Here is a 19,836-nt window from a genome sequence, read left to right on the forward strand (position 1 = left end):
TTACCTTAGTTACCAGTGTCCGCAGCTTCCAGACGCCGGCTCCGTGCAAGCGCAGCGTCGCTTGCACGTCACTGCTGGCTGGGGGCTGGTCACTGGTCGCTGGTGAGATCTGCCTGTTTGACAGCTCACCAGCGACCATGTAGCGATAAACAAACATGAAAAAATCCAGTTTTTCATTTTTAATAAAGATATTTTTTATGCTAACTCCTTTAGAGACCTTAGAATGATAGAGTTGGAGTAATTACACATGTTTATATGATACAAAAAGATATATTTTATTGATACAAAATTACACTCATGATAAACCCAATTAAAAAACATTTAAAAATTGAAGTATTACAGCGTATGATGCACACAAAAATGGAGGAAAAACACCGCGGTTAAACATGTTTAGTATCTGAATTCGCTGCGTAATCTCTCTATTGTTTTCTGTTGTCATGTTTTTAATCGGTTTTTAACACGCCTTTTTATTCATATTTATTGCAGTTTTCTGTCATCCCCCACAATTTTTCCGTACCCCCGCTGACTACCCACTGCGGACTGGATATAACTCCCTATGTCAATTAGTGACTTCTGCCGTTCAAGAATACAGTGAACAGAGTACCTATTGAGGAACCGTATATATTTGTGCCATGATGGGATATGCGACCCAATCAAGTGATTAGTAATGCCGGATGCATGGCCAATATAGTACAAATATGTAATATGAGCCTTATATCTCTTTACTTCTGTTTGTCACATGTGAGTGCCTATACAGTGGTGTCCAGTATACTTTTGTTGACCCTGGTGTTTGTAAATTTGCCCATTATGGACTCTTACCTGTATATTTATACACAGGGTTAACGTTACCTGTGGTCTCTATTCGCTGGACTAGTGGGCACGTGCCATGATCTGGGGTACGGTGGTTGTAAAGTCACTGTGGCTCTGTGCGCGTGCCTTCCGCACTCCGCCTCCCGCCCGGAGCTGCGCTGCTGTCTATGGGACGGCGTGTGCGCGCTGGCCAAGCATGGTCGGCGCGTGCATGCCTTCACCGCTGACTAGCGGCGGGTCTGGAGCGGTGGGCGGACGGCGGCATGCGCGCGCCGCTAATGAACTACAGCTGATCTGATAGGAATATGGTGGCTACATAAGATGAGGAGTTCCGATTAACCAGCAGCCCCCTGAGGAAGCTCGATGTGAAATGCGCATCGGGGCATAGGAGGGGACACCTGCTATACACCAACATGGGTATGGTATAACCCTTTTGATTTCACATGAATACAATCAAGTAGATCTTATGTGTTTTAGGGACCTCTTCACATTTGTATTGCATTTGACTGCATTTGACTGTTCAGGATCGGAGTCCCTCACACTGCAGTGAAATCCAGTCTCTGGGAAACTGACACACCTAGTGTTATTTCAGCCTTGCCTGCCACAATTGTAATGGAATCACTGCCTCTTTTGCATTTAGAGTTGCTGCCTTATGTCACCCTGTTATAATTAAGGCTGCTGAATATGTGTTTATAGAGCATAATCATTGAATACGATTTAAACAGGAGTGTGTGATTTTTCTGCTGCTACTCAGTTATAATTTTCAATAACTCAAAAACTAGTTTGTGGGCAAGTTGTATCAGCATGGCCGTACAGACTGGGCTTCTTTTCATTGCCCCAATATTTTATATGTGTAGTGACAGCTCACAAATAGCTAATATGCTTTAATGTATTAACATTATAGATACTTTAAGATATTTTTTTGGGGTGTGAACTTCAGTCCTGATCATACATTGACTTCTTTTTATATTAAAGATCCATGACATGATAACTATGTGTACCCTATTGTAATCAACACAGGTGAAATCAGAGGTTTAACCGCGGTGTTTTTCCTCCATTTTTGTGTGCATCATACGCTGTAATACTTCAATTTTTAAATGTTTTTTAATTGGGTTTATCATGAGTGTAATTTTGTATCAATAAAATATATCTTTTTGTATCATATAAACATGTGTAATTACTCCAACTCTATCATTCTAAAGACCATGTAGCGATGCAGCAGCGATCCTGACCAGGTCAGATCGCTGGTCGGATCGCTGCTGCATCGCTAAAGTGTGAAGGCACCCTTAGTGGGGTTGACTAGAACTCATCCTGCTTGTTCATTACCTAGGGCCAAGTTCAGTGTCAGCCAGGGTCAGGTATCCTGCTCGGCACATAGGTGTGGAACCTATCTAGGAATGTCAGGGAATCAAGGGGCTAACTGAAGGTTTTCTCAAGATTCACTTTCTCCCTCTCCTCTAGACATAGGGTTTCCCTCAGTCCTCCTCCCCTCCCTTTTTGTCGTTTGCTCTGTATTTCCCCATACCTAGCGTGACACCATAAGAACTTACACTCTACGGGAGAGAGAAGACCTTGCTGACCATAAGAGCTTACCCCACTGACAATAAGAGCTTAGGCTATATAGGAGAGAGAATACCCCTAGAACCATAAGAACTGCTCCATTGGGAATCACTGATTTGTAATGGTCGAGGTACTGACCATAACTGTACAAGGTATGATAATTTGTTAGACGCCATAGCTGCAAGGCATTATGGGGAGTCCTGTGTGGTGTTGCAAAATGATGTTAGCTCTCTAATGCTACATCAGTCTGGGAAATGCTACCGGCAAATTATTTTTGTTGCGAAGCGCCCAATTAAATCGCAAATGTAAATAAAAATAATTGAATAACCAAGTTTGGTGTAATACCATTGAGAAATGTTTCTGTAAAGTCCTATACCTTGTTTAAAAGGCAAAAAATAAAACACCCAGTTTATGCAGAATTACAAACAATATTTTATTGTGTTAGATAGCAATGTACGTACATACTTGTCTTAGATTTTAGTTTTTGTTTTCTTCTGAATGTAGAGGAATGATGAAACATATATAAGCTGAAGCTAAAATAAGTTTTAGATTCTGTATTTTATTTTGTTTCAGGTATACGTCAGCACCAGACAGGGGACGTGGGTACTAAGCCGCATTTCCCACGATGGGCTGCCCGTAGATATGCACCAGTCGTCTCGTTGGCATTACTGGATCAGTACTTGTTTGCCTGCTCGACTTTTGAACAATATGATTGGAAAGCAAATGAACAGCTGGTTTGACCATGCAAATTATGGTTTACTACCTAAAGACACGTAAGTAGAGATGAGCGATGTTTGAGGTTCGAGGTTCGCCAATTTCATGTTTGAGTGATTTTGGGGGGTGTTCAAGTCGTTTGACGAACTCGAACAATTTGCTAAAAGTTGGGCAGTTCGAGTTACAGTCGAAAACGGTTCGATCACTAAAAGCATGGCTTTTTACAGCTACGTGTGCAGGGAGCCGTCGCTGGCAGCCTGCGGTAAGCTGGTAACCAGGGTAAATATCGAGTATCCAAGCAAAGCGCTTTCTTAGTAACCCGATGTTTATCCTAGCTGTGTGTGCAAAAATCCCCGAGAGCCACACAGAAGCACTTCCGTGTGACTTCCGTCAGATGCCGCTGCAGTCTGTGTCCCGCTCCAGTCCCGCGGCTGCCAGCTCAGCAGTGTCTGCAGCTGTCCGCACTGTACGGTGTCTGTAGCTGCCCACACTGCAGTGTCAGCATATGCCCGCACTGTACGGTGTCCGCAGCTGCCGACTCTCCAGTGTCTGCAGCTGCCCGCACTGTACGGTGTCCGCAGCTGCCAACACTGCAGTGACAGCAGCCACGGGGATGAAAAGCGCTGCCGTCAGGAGGTTAGTAAAGTTCCTTACCTGCGGTGATGAAGTCCTGCCCTCCCGACGTCATCGCTGTCACTGTCCTCCATGGCCGCCGCTTGTCACATCTCCTCTCGCTGCCGACCCGAGACTGTGACTAGCGGTGACGTCACAGGCACCCGCGATACTTTGTTGTGAAGGCGGCAGTCATTGAACTCAGTGACAGCTCTGCTATCAGGAGTGCAGCGATCACCGCAGGTAATGTACCTCGCTATCCTCCTGACAGCAGCACTTGTCATTCCCTGCAGTGACAGCTCTGCTGTCAGGAGTGCAGCGATCACCGCAGGTACTCTACCTCGCTATCATCCTGACAGCAGCACTTGTCATGCCCTGCAGTGACCTCGGCTGACCTATTGATGTTAGCTCAGGTCACTGCATTGCTCTTCCAGCCAATATGGAACATTCTGTTCTTCATTGACTGGGACATTGACTATGGTATGGATCATCATGGGACCCTCTCGGATTACACCAGACCTGGATTTGTTGTTCTTTCTAATAAATTCGCGAAAGAGGGAATGTTTTGGGGAGTGTTTTTTCAAATAAAAATGTGTTTGTCGTCTATTTTTTTTTTATTACTGACTGGGTTGGTGATGTCGGGTATCTGATAGACGCCTGACATCACGAACCCCAGGGCTTGATGCCAGGTGACATTACACATCTGGTATTAACCCCATATATTACCCCGTTTGTCACCGCACCAGGGCAACGGGATGAGCTGAAGTGAAGCACCAGGATTGGCGCATCTAATGGATGCGCCACTTCTGGGGCGGCTGCGGCCTGCTATCTTTAGGCTGAGGAGAGTCCAATAACCATGGACCTCCCTAGTCTGAGAATATCAGACCCCAGCTGTCCGCTTTACCTTGGCTGGTGATCCAATTTTGGGGGGAACCCCACGTGTTTTTTTTTTTTAAATTATTTATTTAATTTAAAATAACAGCGTGGGGTGCCCTCAGTTTTGGATTACCAGCCAAGGTGAAGCTGCCAGCTGTTTTCTGCAGGCTGCAGCCGTCTGCTTTACCCTAGCTGGGTTTCAAAAATAACATTTTTTTTTTAAATGTATTTACTTTTTTGGCTAAATACAAGGCTAAGCACTCCTTAGTACCACATGAAAGACACCAAAGGGTGCAAAATTACAAAATGCAGGAGAGTGGGACATTATGTGTCTTTCTGCCATTATAATGACAGAAAAGGCTGATATAAAGTGCACAAGCACAAGGAAATCATCAGAGTGCGCTACGCTGTGAAAAGCAGTAGAAAATGGCACTGGAGTGAACATGTGACCGCCTCATGTAGATTGAAGCTATGGATCCTGGGTAAATTTATGTATTTTCCCTCCTTCAGTTTTTTTGTAGTACGCAAAAAAACGGATGGCACACGGATGACAAACGGATGACATACGGTATACGGAACGGAAACAGATGCCACATGGATGCATCCGTGAAAAAAACAGACCGTTTTTTGCAAACCGCAAAAACGGATCGGTCGTGTGAATGTAGCCATATTCTGATCTGCTGTTTATAAACAGCAGGCAGAAACGGTGAATAATAAGTGAATAGCGCCCTCCAGCGTCAAAAAATCTCCGTGGTTTCAGGGGATAGCTGAGACCCTGGAGATCATGATTCAGGCCGTTTTTTCCGGTCCCCGCTCACTTGATCACCAGTATACCGATGATCACGTTACAGTAAATGACAGCGCCCGTAAAAAATTATTTATCTCTCATCTGGCATGAAAAAACATGTCAGATGGGAGATAAATCTCCTCGCCGGTCCCCTCCGGTCCCCCGGTGTCGCCAAAGTGTCCCCCCCTGACCACCTCCCGGAAATCCAAGATGGCCGCGCGCACAGCAGCGTGCCGGCCGCATTCACCCTACTCTTCTGATTTCTGTCGCATGTGCCATGACACATGTGGCAGAAAACTCCTCCCCAGGCCCTGCCAGGTCATCCTCTATAACCCCACTGGTGTTCCCCGGTGTCCTACGGTACCTGTGTAGCATTGATCCCCCGTGGCCCCATCCTTCACAATAGACACTGCCGCTGTTTTTTCAAATGCATTTTTTTTGTCTTTTTTTTGTTAGTACTGACAGTATGTGATGTCGGGTATCTGATAGACGCCATGACATCACCATCTGCTGGGCTTGATGTCATGTGACCTTATAGCTAGTATCAACCCCATTTATTACCCCGTTTGCCACTGCACCAGGGAATGGGATGAGCTGGGGTGAAGCACCAGGATTGGCGCATCTAGTGGATGCGCCACTTCTGGGGCGCCTGCGGCCTGCTATTTTTAAGCTGTGAAGGGCCAATAACTATGGACCTTCCCACCCTGAGAATACCAGACCACAGCTGTCCGCTTTACCTTGGCTGGTGATCCAATTTGGGGAGGACCCTACTTTTTTTTTTTGTAATTATTATTATTTATAAAATAATTATAAAAAGAGCCTGGCGTGACCTCCACATTGAATCACCAACCACGGTAAAGCTGCCAGCTGTGGTTTTCTGCTTTACCCTAGCTGGCTATCAAAAAGGGGGGGACTCCACGTCATTTTTTTTTTTTAAACTATTTTTTTTAAATAAAAAAATTTATGCTCAGAGCGGCTGTCAGCTCAGCTTCCTGTGTTCAAACACAGTGAGTGGCGGTAACCATGCATCTGTAAGCTACTGCAATACCCTGCTCATGAGGTAAGGAACATAGTTGATCAGGAGAGCAATACTAAATTTTTTTTTAATGATTTATTTTTACAGTACTGTGATGTCAGGCAATCAAAATACAGGGAAGCCCATTTTTTTTTAGTTATTTAAATAAATAATTAAAATATATATATATATATATATATATATATATATATGGGCTTACGCTGCATTTTTTGTATTGCTAGCTAAGGGTAATCCAAGCAGCTACTGGCTGCTAACCCCCAACTGCTTGGTGTTACCTTCACTGGCAATGGAAAATCCAGGGAAGCATTTTTTATTTTTTTTTGCCAAAAAAAATAAAAAATAACAAAATTACATGAACTTAGCCATATTTTTGTATGCTAGCCAGGTACAGCAGGCAGGTACGGCTGCCCCCAACCTCCAGCTGCCTATTTGTACCCGTCTGGGAACTAAAAATATAGGGAAGCCCTTTTTTTAACTATTTAATGAACTTCCTGAAATAATTAAATAAAAAAAACGACGTGGGCTTCGCTCCATTTTTGTGTCCAGCCAGGTACAACTAGGCAGCTGGGGATTGGAATCTTGGAATCAGGTTAGCCCGAGGTTTCTGGGCCCCTCTGCTGTGAATTGCAGTCCACAGCTACCCCAGAAAATGGCGCTTTCATAGAAGCGCCATCATCTGGCGCTGTATCCAACTCTTCAGCAGCCCTGAAGCCGGGTGGCTTGCTGGGTAATAATGAGTTAATACTAGCTTTGTTTTTCTAGCTAGTATTAAGCCAGAAATTCTTAATGTCAGGCAAGTTTGACCCGGCTATTAAGAATCTCCAATAAAGGGTTAAAAAAAGACACCACACAGAGAAAAAATACTTTAACAGAAATAAATACACAGACACACTTAGAGACTCCATGTTTATTACTCCCTCTCATCCCTCCACGATCCTGGTCTTCTGTCTTCTTTCTCCAGAGGCTGCGGGCTGTAAGCGGTGACGTCACCGCTGACAGGCGGGTTACCATAGCAACGGTGCTTTGATGACGTGATTTTTGGTGCCGCTATTTACCGGCTGTGATGGATAGTCCCTGCATGTGGGCTGACTCTGTAAAGAGCGCCCACATGCAGGAACGGGGATTCGATCATGTGCCAGAGCATTTCGCCAGTACACGGAGATACTTGAACGATCACCGCGTACCGGAAAAATGCACTGACAGGACCTAGCAATGACGTCTAGCCATGTGACCAGTCTGTAGCCAATGAGATAATAGACACGTGACTGGTCACATGCTATTTTGACGTCACGATAGGTCCTATCATCAGTGCTGGTTACTGGAAGGATGCAGCGATTATCGGAAGGAAAAGTGGCGGGAGACAGAGTGCAGGACACGTCGCGGGGACCTGTAAGTGTTATAGCAATGTTTATTAACTGTATGTGTTGTAACGTTGCGCCCTGCAATGTGGGGGTTTCACTCGCTTGCAGCGGTGTGAGGTAGCTTCAGCAACACACGTACACAGTCTCTTCATAGAAATTCTGGCAGTTTATTAAAAACACTCAGCATAAACTGCCCTCAAACATAAACAATAAGTGCATAATGGAAGTTTAGCAACTTCCCCACTCTCTGGCTCCTGCCAGCGTACAACTCTAGCCAAGGTTCCTTCCAGCACCCAGGGCCCTCTGCAGACCCCTGTCTGTCTCTCCTCCTGGAGAGATTCGGCCCTACAGCCCTGGCCTGGCTGCACTCACCTCAGACTCAATATCAGAGCCTTGTGATCAGCCTCCATGCAGGCTGATACACCCAAAGCTCTCGGCTCTGCTCTCACTTGTTTCCAGTCCACACACTGGACATCTAGAGCCAGTCTCTCTCTAGACTGCCCTAGACACACTTCTCCCAGGTTCAGAGACAGGATTGTTTTAACCCCTGGAGCCACACCCACAGGTGGTAAGGAGTGTGTAATCAGCATTACACACCCTTCCATGGCTCTGCATGTAATGCAATCCTGTGGAACCACAGGTCCCAACCAGCTTCACATTGCAGAGCATCCACGCTTCTGCAAAACATACCGGCCCTTTGTAATACAGCCGGTTGATACCTCACAGTGTACATGTATAATGTCTTTTTATGTGTTTGTGTTTGCCTCCCATTGTTTTCAATGGGGTTCGAGTGGTTCGTCGAACGGTTCGTCGAACGTTCATCGAGGTGAAAGTGACTATGCGTGTGATGCTGTGCATTCATTAGCATGTTAGCATGCCCCTGTGGGTGTACAAACATGCTACAGGGGCCAACTAGCCAAGGGAACTAATGCCCTTGCGACTAGTCCCTGGCCTCATTAGCATATGATTAAAGCTCTTTAGAAATACTTTTTCTAAAGATCTCTTTGTGTATGTGTGGCGCCCCTGAGGCTTCCGTCGCCACAGAAATATTGCACCTCAGCCAGAGGTGTGGTATCCCATCCTGGGTAAGAATGGGGTCAACTGTCGGTGTACAGACAAAACTTGCACACACCAATTGGTAGACATACACCGGGTCAGGGATAGTGGCAGCAACCCCCATAGATGTTTAGCTCATGGGGCCGTAAGTCCCATCACTGGTCCCAATGGTGTGGGTGGGGCCTAGTCAGTGGGTGTGTGGGAGGAGTCAGAGAGTGAGAACAGACAAGGAAACTAGGAAGTTCAAGTTGAGGAGTAGAGGCAGTCTGTCAGAAGGAGTAGAGGAGTGAGGAGGTGGGCTGTCAGGAGAGGACAGCGGCAGAAAGGACAGAAACAGAAGGAAGTTCCTGGTGGAGATCCTGGGGTCTTGCTAGGCCCAGGTGACACCAAAAGAAAGAAAGAAGGGATTCCAGGGGCACGGAAGGGCAATTGTCCCGTGACCTGTTCCACTGACAACATCAGGTGGAGGGATCTGGCTGCATTCAGTGATGGTCCCTAGACAGAGGGAAGAAAGACAATTCCTCAAAAGTAAAACTGAAGGCCTGGGAGATCATTGCAAGCGCCCAGGGCCACTTCCCGCCACAGACCCCCGGTGAAGAGGGCAAGAGACGACTGCGGTCAGCCCCCTTTGTACAGGCCCTGTGGTGGAGGCCAAGACCAGCAAAAAACAGTCGAAGGCTAGGAAGCCAGTCAGAAAAGGACACACACAAAAGGGGTACACCAGGACTGACCCTTGACCTATCTGGGATCGGCGGCAGCCCCTGACAGCGGATCCTGGCATTCCGTGGGTAACCGGTCAACTGCAGTACTAAGACTGAACAGTGAGTAAACATCTTAACTGCAAGCCCTGTGTCGTCTGGTTTATCCTGCACCTCGTCCACAAACACCATAGACTTTATCAAGCACCCAAAGGTTGCCCCGGGGTACCCTCTCTACCTGTGGAGAGAAAGAAACACCTCAGCTGCCATAACATCAGCCCCGGAGGTCCCTTCCAGCAGCTGCGGCTCCATAGCTGCAAATTACCACAGGTGGCGTCACGAATCATATATAAACTTTAGTATCGTCTCCCCAATATCGCCGCCACATTAACTGACTCCACAAGAGTCACAGAATTGGGCCCCGCCACCGCTGACTACCCTGGACTAGTCCGACTTGACACCAAGTCACCTAAGGCCCTGGGGTAAGCAAGTCATATGCTACTAGATACAGGGACAGTTAGGCAGGGATTAGCAATATGCACCCAGAACTGCTTGTGATTCTGGGTGCATATTGCACCTGACAGGTTCACTTTAAAGGGACTCCAGTCACCAGGTATGTGCCCTGTTGAGCACTCCCTCACCGCTCCTCCTCCCTTGCTGTTATTTGTCTGTTGAGCTCTCCCTCACCGCTCCCCCTCCCTTGCTGTTATTGTCCATTGAACTCTCCCTCACCACTCCCCCTCCCTTGCTGTTATTGTCCATTGAGCTCTCCCTCACCGCTCCCCCTCCCTTGCTGTTATTGTCCATTGAGTTCTCCCTCACCGCTCCCCCTCCCTTGCTGTTATTGTCCATTGAGCTCTCCCTCACCACTCCCCCTCCCTTGCTATTATTATCCATTGAGCTCTCCCTCACCACTCCCTCTCCCTTGCTATTATTGTCCATTGAGCTCTCCCTCACCGCTCCCCCTCCCTTGTTGTTATTGTCCATTGAGCTCTCCCTCACCGCTCCCCCTCCCTTGCTGTTATTGTCCATTGAGCTCTCCCTCACCGCTCCCCCTCCCTTCCTGTTATTGTCCATTGAACTCTCCCTCACCACTCCCCCTCCCTTGCTGTTATTGTCCATTGAGTTCTCCCTCACCGCTCCCCCTCCCTTGTTGTTATTGTCCATTGAGCTCTCCCTCACCGCTCCCCCTCCCTTGCTGTTATTGTCCATTGAGCTCTCCCTGACCGCTCCCCCTCCCTTGCTATTATTATCCATTGAGCTTTCCCTCACCACTCCCCCTCCCTTGCTATTATTGTCCATTGAGCTCTCCCTCACCACTCCCCCTCCCTTTCTATTATTGTCCATTGAGCTCTCCCTCACCGCTCCCCCTCCCTTGTTGTTATTGTCCATTGAGCTCTCCCTCACCGCTCCCCCTCCCTTGCTGTTATTGTCCATTGAGCTCTCCCTCACCGCTCCCCCTCCCTTGCTGTTATTGTCCATTGAACTCTCCCTCACCACTCCCCCTCCCTTGCTGTTATTGTCCATTGAGTTCTCCCTCACCGCTCCCCCTCCCTTGCTGTTATTGTCCATTGAGCTCTCCCTCACCGCTCCCCCTCCCTTGCTGTTATTGTCCATTGAACTCTCCCTCACCACTCCCCCTCCCTTGCTGTTATTGTCCATTGAGTTCTCCCTCACCGCTCCCCCTCCCTTGCTGTTATTGTCCATTGAACTCTCCCTCACCGCTCCCCCTCCCTTGCTGTTATTGTCCATTGAGTTCTCCCTCACCGCTCCCCCTCCCTTGCTGTTATTGTCCATTGAGCTCTCCCTCACCGCTCCCCCCCCCTTGCTGTTATTTGTTCATGTTATTTAATTTTGAACAATAAATCTTGGACTGAAGGCTGAGTGCCCCGTGACTTCTACCTTTTTTATTTATTTTCCGTCTGTGAAAATCACTGATGAAACCCTGGTGGTAAAAACTAACTAAACACTGATGAAAATCGAATGGAATATATACGTGACTGAGGCCCAAGAGTCGCATCTTTTGTTTTATTTTCTCTGCAGACAGTCATATCAGCACATTTTTATATGGAGTGAGGTTTTAAATCACATCAATCATTTTGCAATGCAATATACTTAAAAATGGAGAAACAAAATTCCATGTGAAATGGTAAAAAAAATACTTTACCCAATATTTGGGGGAGGGTTGTTTTTACAGTGTTCAGCATCCACTAAAATGACCTGGCAACAAGATACTTCAGTTAACTATGATTATGATGCGCCCACAGGGTCGGGGGTGGCTCGTCACCAGGCCCAGTTTTGTGACCCTTAGTGTCAACTAAAGGTTGGGGATGGGAATGCAGGGGGTAGTTGTTCGTGATGTCACCTGTGGTGCATGGCTAATATCAACCGCAGCTGCAGGGACTTCTTTGCTGAGGCGGATGACTATGCAGCTCAGATGGTTCAGCTCTCCGCAGACAGAGCTGTGGCCCCAGGGAACATGATGGTGGTGGTAGTCTCTCAGACGCTGATAGTGCTGGGTGCACGATGGCGTGGGTGCCAGCAATAACAGGTCGACACAAGCGCTGCAGTTCAAGGTTTCTTTACTCACTGCTCACACATGCAGCCATCGGAAAGTGCTGATCTCCGCTGTGATGGGCTCCAGCAGATCCCGGATACTTCGGAGGTCGTGGCTGGCAGTCCCTTCTGTTAGTCTCCTTTCAATGGTCTCCCTCCACCCCAGCTCCTGGGTTGTGGAATGGGTTATGGGTGCCTGCTGCACTCCCCGCGAACCCTGGGATTCCCATTCTTTTCCTAAGATCCTGGGTTGAGCCTTCAGCTCCAGACCACGGGCCTTGAACTGTTTGTTGTCTGCTGCTCTTCCCAAGTGCGACCTCACACGGATGTGTCACGGATGGATCCTTGTGGAAGCCCAACCTCCTGGGTAACTGACTACTGAGCATGAGGTCCCATACCTCGTGATGGTTACCCTAGCTCCTACCCTAGCCCGGTCCCAGTGACAGAACACCCGTGTTATGTGTTGTTTGTGGTTGTGGTTGTTACCGGGGACGACCTTCTCCGCATCCAAGACGAATACTGCACCTTAAGTGAGGTGCAGTATTCTGTGGAGCCTGAAGCCTCAGGGGCACGACAATTACAAAAGTGGTTTAAAAATATAAAAAAAAAATATATAAAAGTTTAAATAACCCCATTTTTTCTTTTAGCAATGAAGAAATTAAAAATAATAAATATTTGGTATCAGATTTGTCATGTGTGAAAAGCTCCAAAGAAACAATATACAAGGTTTAAAAACCTTATAAAAGAAGGAAATAAAGGTATAAAAACAAATTGCCAGAATTGCCAGACTTTGGCTACTGAACCAGTAGCGTTCCACAGGTTTTTATAAAAGATGAACTCTAAGGGGCACTTTGCACACTGCGACATCGCAGGTGCGATGTCGGTGGGGTCAAATTGAAAATGACGCACTTCCGGCATCGCATGCGACATCGCAGTGTGTAAAGGCTGGATGATACGATTAACGAGCGCAAAAGCGTCGTAATCGTATCATCGGTACAGCGTCGGCGTAATTCATAATTACGCTGACGCAATGGTCCGATGTTGTTCCTCGCTCCTGCGGCCGCACACATCGCTGTGTGTGAAGTCGCAGGAGCGAGGAACGTCTCCTACCGGCCTCACTGCGGCTTCCGTAGGATATGCGGAAGGAAGGAGGTGGGCAGGATGTTTACATCCTGCTCATCTCCGCCCCTCCACTCTGATTGGCCGCCTGCCGTGTGACGTCGCAGTGACGCCGCACGACCCGCCCCCTTAACAAGGAGGCGGGTCGCCGGCCACAGGGACGTCGCACGGCAGGTGAGTGTGTGTGTGAAGCTGGCGTAGCGATAACTTTCGCTACGCCAGCTATCACCACATATCGCTGCTGCGACGGGGGCGGGCACTATCGCACTCGGCATCGCAGCATCGGCCTGCGATGTCGTAGTGTGCAAAGCCCGCCTAAGAGTTTGCTATAGTTGAAACAATTAAGTAAATATGCCTCCCCTGTGAGGGATGAAAAAGAGAATGCTAAAAAAAATGTTATTTTTTTTGCTCTTTCAGTTACAAAATAAACCTCTGGATGTCCTGTAGCTCGAGAACGAGCTACGTTTAACCAATGGGGAATGTGACTATTTGGGTCGTCACAGGGTTCTGCACAATCTGCCCTTCCTGTGCAGGGCTCAAACCCCCATGGTTCTGGGAACCTAACCTGCAGTACAGCCTCCACCAGCATTCACAAATCTTAGATACACTTTGCACCACACCTGTCAGGCACACCAGTGGGCTGCTTAAGCAGGAATAGGACCGCCCACCCAGGGGTTAGACAGGGAGGTGGGAGGTGTTAGGAGAGTTGAGTAGGAACCCTCGAGCTGTGAGGAGCTCTGAGGAAGCTGGGAGTTGTAGCTCTCAGGGGAGAAGCAGACTAGGTCACAGACTGTGGTCTGGATCTAGAGGAGTCGGACCCCCGTGTCACAGAGGATTGAGGCTAGGTGCTTGGAACTCGTCAAGGAGGACGGTCAGCAGCCTGGTCCTATCACCGGTCTGGGACCGAAGGCACGTCGGGGTACACGGACCCTAGGTCGGGGAGAAGCTTCAGGCGACCCGGCAATTAACCTGCGGAGGACAGGGCCTTTATGGACTGTTCCCATGAAGCTCAGAGATCGGGGACACTAGCGCAACGAGGGCGATAGGGCTTTCCTAACAAGCGGCCCACTGAAATCCCAAGCGTGAGCGTCTGAGAGCAGGCTCCTTCACTTAGCCACAGTGGGGAGCGAGGCCCGGAAACCTCCAAGCTACTGGGCCACAACGGACAATCTAAATTGTGTGCCAGGAGGCAGGTTGTAGACCACCAGCAGTGCTGCAGGGGACGGGACCCGGACGAGCTCCCCTCAGGAGACAGCGGCAGTCAGAGACTTGGTTTACCCTGTTGTCAGCGTCTGCCTCATTGCTGAGTGAGTACCCGACTGACCCCTGCACTGCACCCCCGCATCACCATCCAGAGTCCCGGGGCCTACCCCTATCCGTTGAGGGTAACGTCATCTTGCTGCCCCACTCCATCACCCCAATGGCAACGGTACTCCCAACGGCAGCGACGGTACTCCCAATTACCGTACACCATGGGTGGCGTCACGAACTATATCTGTCCCCTGTAAATAGTCCCTCTTTTTTATGTGAGTGTGGCCCTTAGCCCCCGGGTCCGGAGACCCTCAAGCCACGAGCAATCACCACCCCCGGATCCGAGCGGTTCGATCCACTGCAGGGGCGGCACATACCCAAAACTGAACCAATAAAAATGTTATCTCAAAACAAGCCTTCATACGGCTCCATGAATGACAAGAAGAATAGGTCTCAGGATTTAGCAACACAATTTTTTTAGCAAATTTCCAAACTTTTTTATCACCACTAAAATATATAAAAAACTAGTAAAGTCTGGTATTTCCATAATCATATTGACCTGTAAAATGTACAAATATATTTTTACCACATAATGAATGCTGTAAAATAACCTGTGGTACAATTGCATTTTTTTTCCCATTACACCACACTTTTTATATTTTCCTGCACATTGCATGGTAACATGAATACTGTCCATCAAAGCTACAACTAGTTCTTCAACAAATCATATGACTGGCATTACGGCTCTCAGAACAAAGTCAGAAAAAAACAGCACAACTCCCCCCAAAATGTAGGGTATTAAATAACTATGATTTCAATAATGTCTGGGGGTGTCTCCACTACGTCTCTCTGTATTAAGCCTCTTTGTGCCCTTTTGGTCTATAAACTGTGGCTCTTGTTTCTCCATTACCAGAACTGGCTTTCCAGGTTGTCATGAATTCTGAAAGTTGCTCTACTGTTCCACAAGGACTTCAGCGATACCGTAAATATCCCCTTGCTGATTTTATTTACAGGCCTCATTTGAGCCATTCATTTGCACACCTCTCCCCAGCACGCACATACTGCGCTCTATACACATGTGGCTACACAGGAGCAACTCAATGCACTTATTTCTAGTCCAGAGTAGAGAGGAACGAGCACTACCATGCTTGGGGGCTCGGCACTCAAAAAAAGCAGGTTGGATGCTCGGACTCAAGACGAGTACTGAGTATAATGGAAGTCAATGGGAAACTTGAGCATTTTTCTGGAAGATGCTCCCATTGACTTCCCATAATACTTGGTACTTTAGTTAAGCCCATCCGAGTATCCAACCTGCTCGTTACAAGTACCGAGCACCTGAGCATCATAGTGCTCGCTCATCACTAGTCCAGACCTACTCTCTATCACATCTCCATTAGAGTCTGCTCCTGTGACTTCTGCTCCTGTCACCAGGAGCCTCTGTATTACCACTGCCACTGTAGGTCGTGCTGGTGATAGGGGAGGAGTCAGTGCCAGTAGCTCAGGTGGGTATGGCTGGGACTTGCAGTACCACTGGCTGACTGTGGTGATGTGTGCCTTCCAGCTGAAGTTATCAACTTCACTCCAGCCAATTAGAAGGCACCACACCCTTTTGATTCCTTCAGTGGTCTGCTGTTCTTTGCCAGTTATAGCCTTGTTTTTGTTTTTTTTGCTTGAGCTACACACTTGCCTGATTCCATGCACACCTTACTGTTTTGTCCCCTGTTTGACCTCGGCCTGTTTTCCTGACATTCCTCTTGCCTGCTGATTCTGCACCTTGCCTGACTTCTAGGTTTTGACCCCTGACTGTTTCCTGACGTTCCTCTTGCGTTCTGATTTTGTACCTTGCTGACTTCTTGGTTTTAACCCTGTCTTGTGACTATCCCAGACTTTGGACTGCAGCCTTTCCATAAGGAGTGAACTTCTGGACCTTGCTGTAAATCCAGATCCCTGTATGGGGTTTAAAGGGTTTCAAGGTACCTCTGGATCCTGCTTAGTGGGTGGATAGCCGTAGTCGATTCGGGTTAACCATTTTGTGTCTGTGGTCCCAGACTGCCATTACACACTCTTCAGCCTACTGTCCTAATCGAGTGTTTTGCATTCTCACAGGTGTATAGACGCTTGCATGGAAAGTAGATGCTGCAGCATTATCTCTGTGTTATAAAGATTCATGTAACATCCATCAGACCTTATATGGGGGAGAAGTATTTTTTCAGTTGGACTCATATACATGTTGTCTTTTGGGGGCTTCAATTTTTTATTTTTTTTAATTAACAGATCATTGTCAAAAGAACCACTGTTCAATGACCATTTCCCCAGCCTAATCCTATGTGGAGCAATAAGGATAAAGCCACAAATCAAAATGTTCACCCAATCATCTGCGGTGTTTGAGGACGGATCTATAGTGGATGGTTTGGATGAAGTCATATTTGCAACAGGATATAACATTTCCTTTCCATTTCTTGATGACTCCATTGTCAGAGTGAATGATAATAATGTTCCCCTGTACAAGAATGTGTTCCCTCCTCACCACGAAAAACCTACTCTGGCATTTATAGGGCTTGTCCAACCTCTTGGATCCCTCCTTCCAGTATCTGAGCTTCAGGTCCGCTGGGCCACCAGAATATTTAAAGGTTTGTGTGTGGGGGGGTTAATAACTGTTCATTCCATATAATTGTAATAGTCTTAATACGGCTATATATTCATGAAAATCAGAATGTCACAGTAACAGCCTTCTTAGTAGATTGAAACACTGAGTAAAAATTCAAACTTAGTATCAATTTTGTGAAAGGGAGCCATGAAAGAACTGTACATAGAGTAGGTCTGTTACCAGATTTTACAATACTGGTTTCTTAGATCTGATGAGGCTGATATACTTACTTTGCATGATCCTGATATTAAAATGAGTATTTTATGAGTCCAACTAAAAGATAGGGAGCAGGAATCCAAAGCTATTTAATTTCTGCCTATCCAGCCTGACTGTCAACTGCAGCTTGTACTGAGCAAGGTGAGTTCTCATTAGAAGAATTGAGGAAGTGAAACTAGGATTCTTTCAAATAGGATTTTACAGCTATTTTGATGCAGATTTTTAAACTAAGTACACAGATCTCATTGGGTCTACACAATGTAATAGTGCATGCAGTTTGTATTGTGAAACTTGGTGACTGCTTTAAAATCTGAGATAAGAGATGACACTATTACTGATGAGATTCTACATAGATAGAAAAGGGAGGAGGGGGCAGCTCTTCCCTCTGCCTCCAGCCCCTCCCTCTGCCTCTAGCTCCTCCCTCTGCCTTTTTCTCCTCCCTCTGCATCTAGCTTCTTCCTCTGCGTCTAGCTCATCCCTCTATAGTTTCTGCCTCTAGCTCCTCCCTCTGACTCTAAGCCCCTCCCTCTTCCTATTGCTCCCTCTGCCTATAGCTTCTCCCTCTGTCTAGCTCCTCCCTCTGTCTCTAGCTCCTCCCTATGTCTATATCTTCAGCCACCAGCTTCTCCCTCTGCCTCTAGCTCCTCCCTCTTTCTGCCTCTAGCTACTCCCTCTACCTTTAGCTCCTCTCTCTGCCTCTAGCTCTTCCCTCTGTCTCTAGCTCCTCCATCTGCCTTTGGCTCCTCCCTCTGCCTCTAGCTCCTCCCTCTAGTCCCTCCCTCTGCCTCTAGCTCTTCCCTCTGCCCCTAGCTTCTCCCTCTGCCTCTAGCTCTTCCTTCTACCTTTAGTCCCTCCCTCTGTCTCTAGCTCTTCCCTCTGCCTCTAGCTCCTCCCTCTACCTCTAGGTCCTCCCTCTACCCCTAGCTCCTCCCTCTGCCTCTAGTGCCTCCCTCTGCCTCCAGTGCCTCCCTCCAGCTCCTCCCTCCTCTTGTCATCATAGAATCTCATCAGTAACAGCAGCAATCTCCTATCCCAGTAATGGGAAAGTTTTCACTCAATACATACATTTTACCTCAGACTTGAGAATTTTTATGACTGATCAATTCTGGCAGAGAAAGAAGAAAATTTCTCTGATAAGAAGCATTACAAAGTTGCTTATTTTCATGTGCACTATTGCTTTATGACATAAAAATTAAAACGATGCTTACTCTTTAACTTCATTAAGACTGGCGTGTAAATGTCAGTCTTGGGCTACTTTCACACTGCGTTTTGCCTTACGGTTAGTGGTCCCGTTTGGGCATCCGTACGAACATCCCCTCCCCTACCCTGCAAAACGTGTTTCGGACGCATGCACCGACAGGCCCATTGACTGTAATGGAGCACACTACGCTAGCGTGTGCTCTGTTTTGTACCATTTTTGCACATATACGTTTTCTGCAGGCGGACACCCGAATGTAGTCGACTACTGTACGTTCGGGTGTCCATCAGCAGAAAACGTATATGTGCAAAAATGGTACAAAACAGAGCACAGGCTAACGTAGTGTGCTCCATTACAGTCAATGGGCCTGTCGGTGCATGCGTCCGAAACAGGTTTTGCAGGGTGGGGGAGGGGCGGTTCGGACAGATGCTCCGATGGGGCCACTGAACGTAAGGCAAAACGCAGTGTAAAAGGGGCTTTAATGATTTGAATCCCCATGTCTTTTTTTGTGAAATATTGTTTACTATGTTTTCACTTATGCAATGGTTATTTGCTTAAAATAAAAATATATGTAGAGTATTTGGAGCATAGTAAGTTTGATTTTATTACAATTTTTTTCTATTCTAATCATATGTCCGCTTATATATTAAGCTGTATCAAGAACATGACAAAAATGACAAATCCACATCAATTGCAGAGTGAAAAACTACACATTATTACACAAAAAAAGATCAATAAATGTAATAAAAGTGCTCTTCAATTTGTGGCATCCTTCTTTGTTACAGGAGCTGCACGGTTACCCCCTGCAGAAACAATGGAGGCCTACTTCAAGAAAATGATAGAAAGCAGAAAGAAGCGGTGAGTTTCTTGTTATGTCATTATGTAAAACAACATACAGTTAGGTCCAGAAATATTTGGACAGTGACACAATTTTCGCGAGTTGGGCTCTGCATGCCACCACATTGGATTTGAAATGAAACCTCTACAACAGAATTCAAGTGCAGATTGTAACGTTTAATTTGAAGGTTTGAACAAAAATATCTGATAGAAATTGTAGGAATTGTACACATTTCTTTACAAACACTCCACATTTTAGGAGGTCAAAAGTAATTGGACAAATAAACCAAACCCAAACAAAATATTTTTATTTTCAATATTTTGTTGCGAATCCTTTGGAGGCAATCACTGCCTTAAGTCTGGAATCCATGGACATCACCAAATGCTGGGTTTCCTCCTTCTTAATGCTTTTCCAGGCCTTTACAGCCACAGCCTTCAGGTCTTGCTTGTTTGTGGGTCTTTCCGTCTTAAGTCTGGATTTGAGCAAGGGAAATGCATGCTC

At 46.8% G+C, this 19,836-nt stretch overlaps 1 protein-coding gene across 1 annotated transcript in view; it reads left to right on the forward strand.

Annotated features, from left to right (window-relative positions):
• The window catches only part of LOC142250067 (dimethylaniline monooxygenase [N-oxide-forming] 2-like), a 79,110-nt gene that overhangs the window by 51,635 nt on the left and 7,639 nt on the right, over window positions 1-19,836 (forward strand). The window contains exons 5-7 of the mRNA XM_075322126.1: window positions 2,944-3,143; window positions 16,711-17,066; window positions 19,283-19,355. Coding sequence (XP_075178241.1) covers window positions 2,944-3,143; window positions 16,711-17,066; window positions 19,283-19,355 — 629 coding nt within the window. The remainder of the gene's footprint in view (window positions 1-2,943; window positions 3,144-16,710; window positions 17,067-19,282; window positions 19,356-19,836) is intronic.

The sequence above is a fragment of the Anomaloglossus baeobatrachus genome, chromosome 8, assembly GCF_048569485.1.
Source record: "Anomaloglossus baeobatrachus isolate aAnoBae1 chromosome 8, aAnoBae1.hap1, whole genome shotgun sequence".
In the NCBI taxonomy this organism is placed as follows: Eukaryota; Metazoa; Chordata; class Amphibia; order Anura; family Aromobatidae; genus Anomaloglossus; species Anomaloglossus baeobatrachus.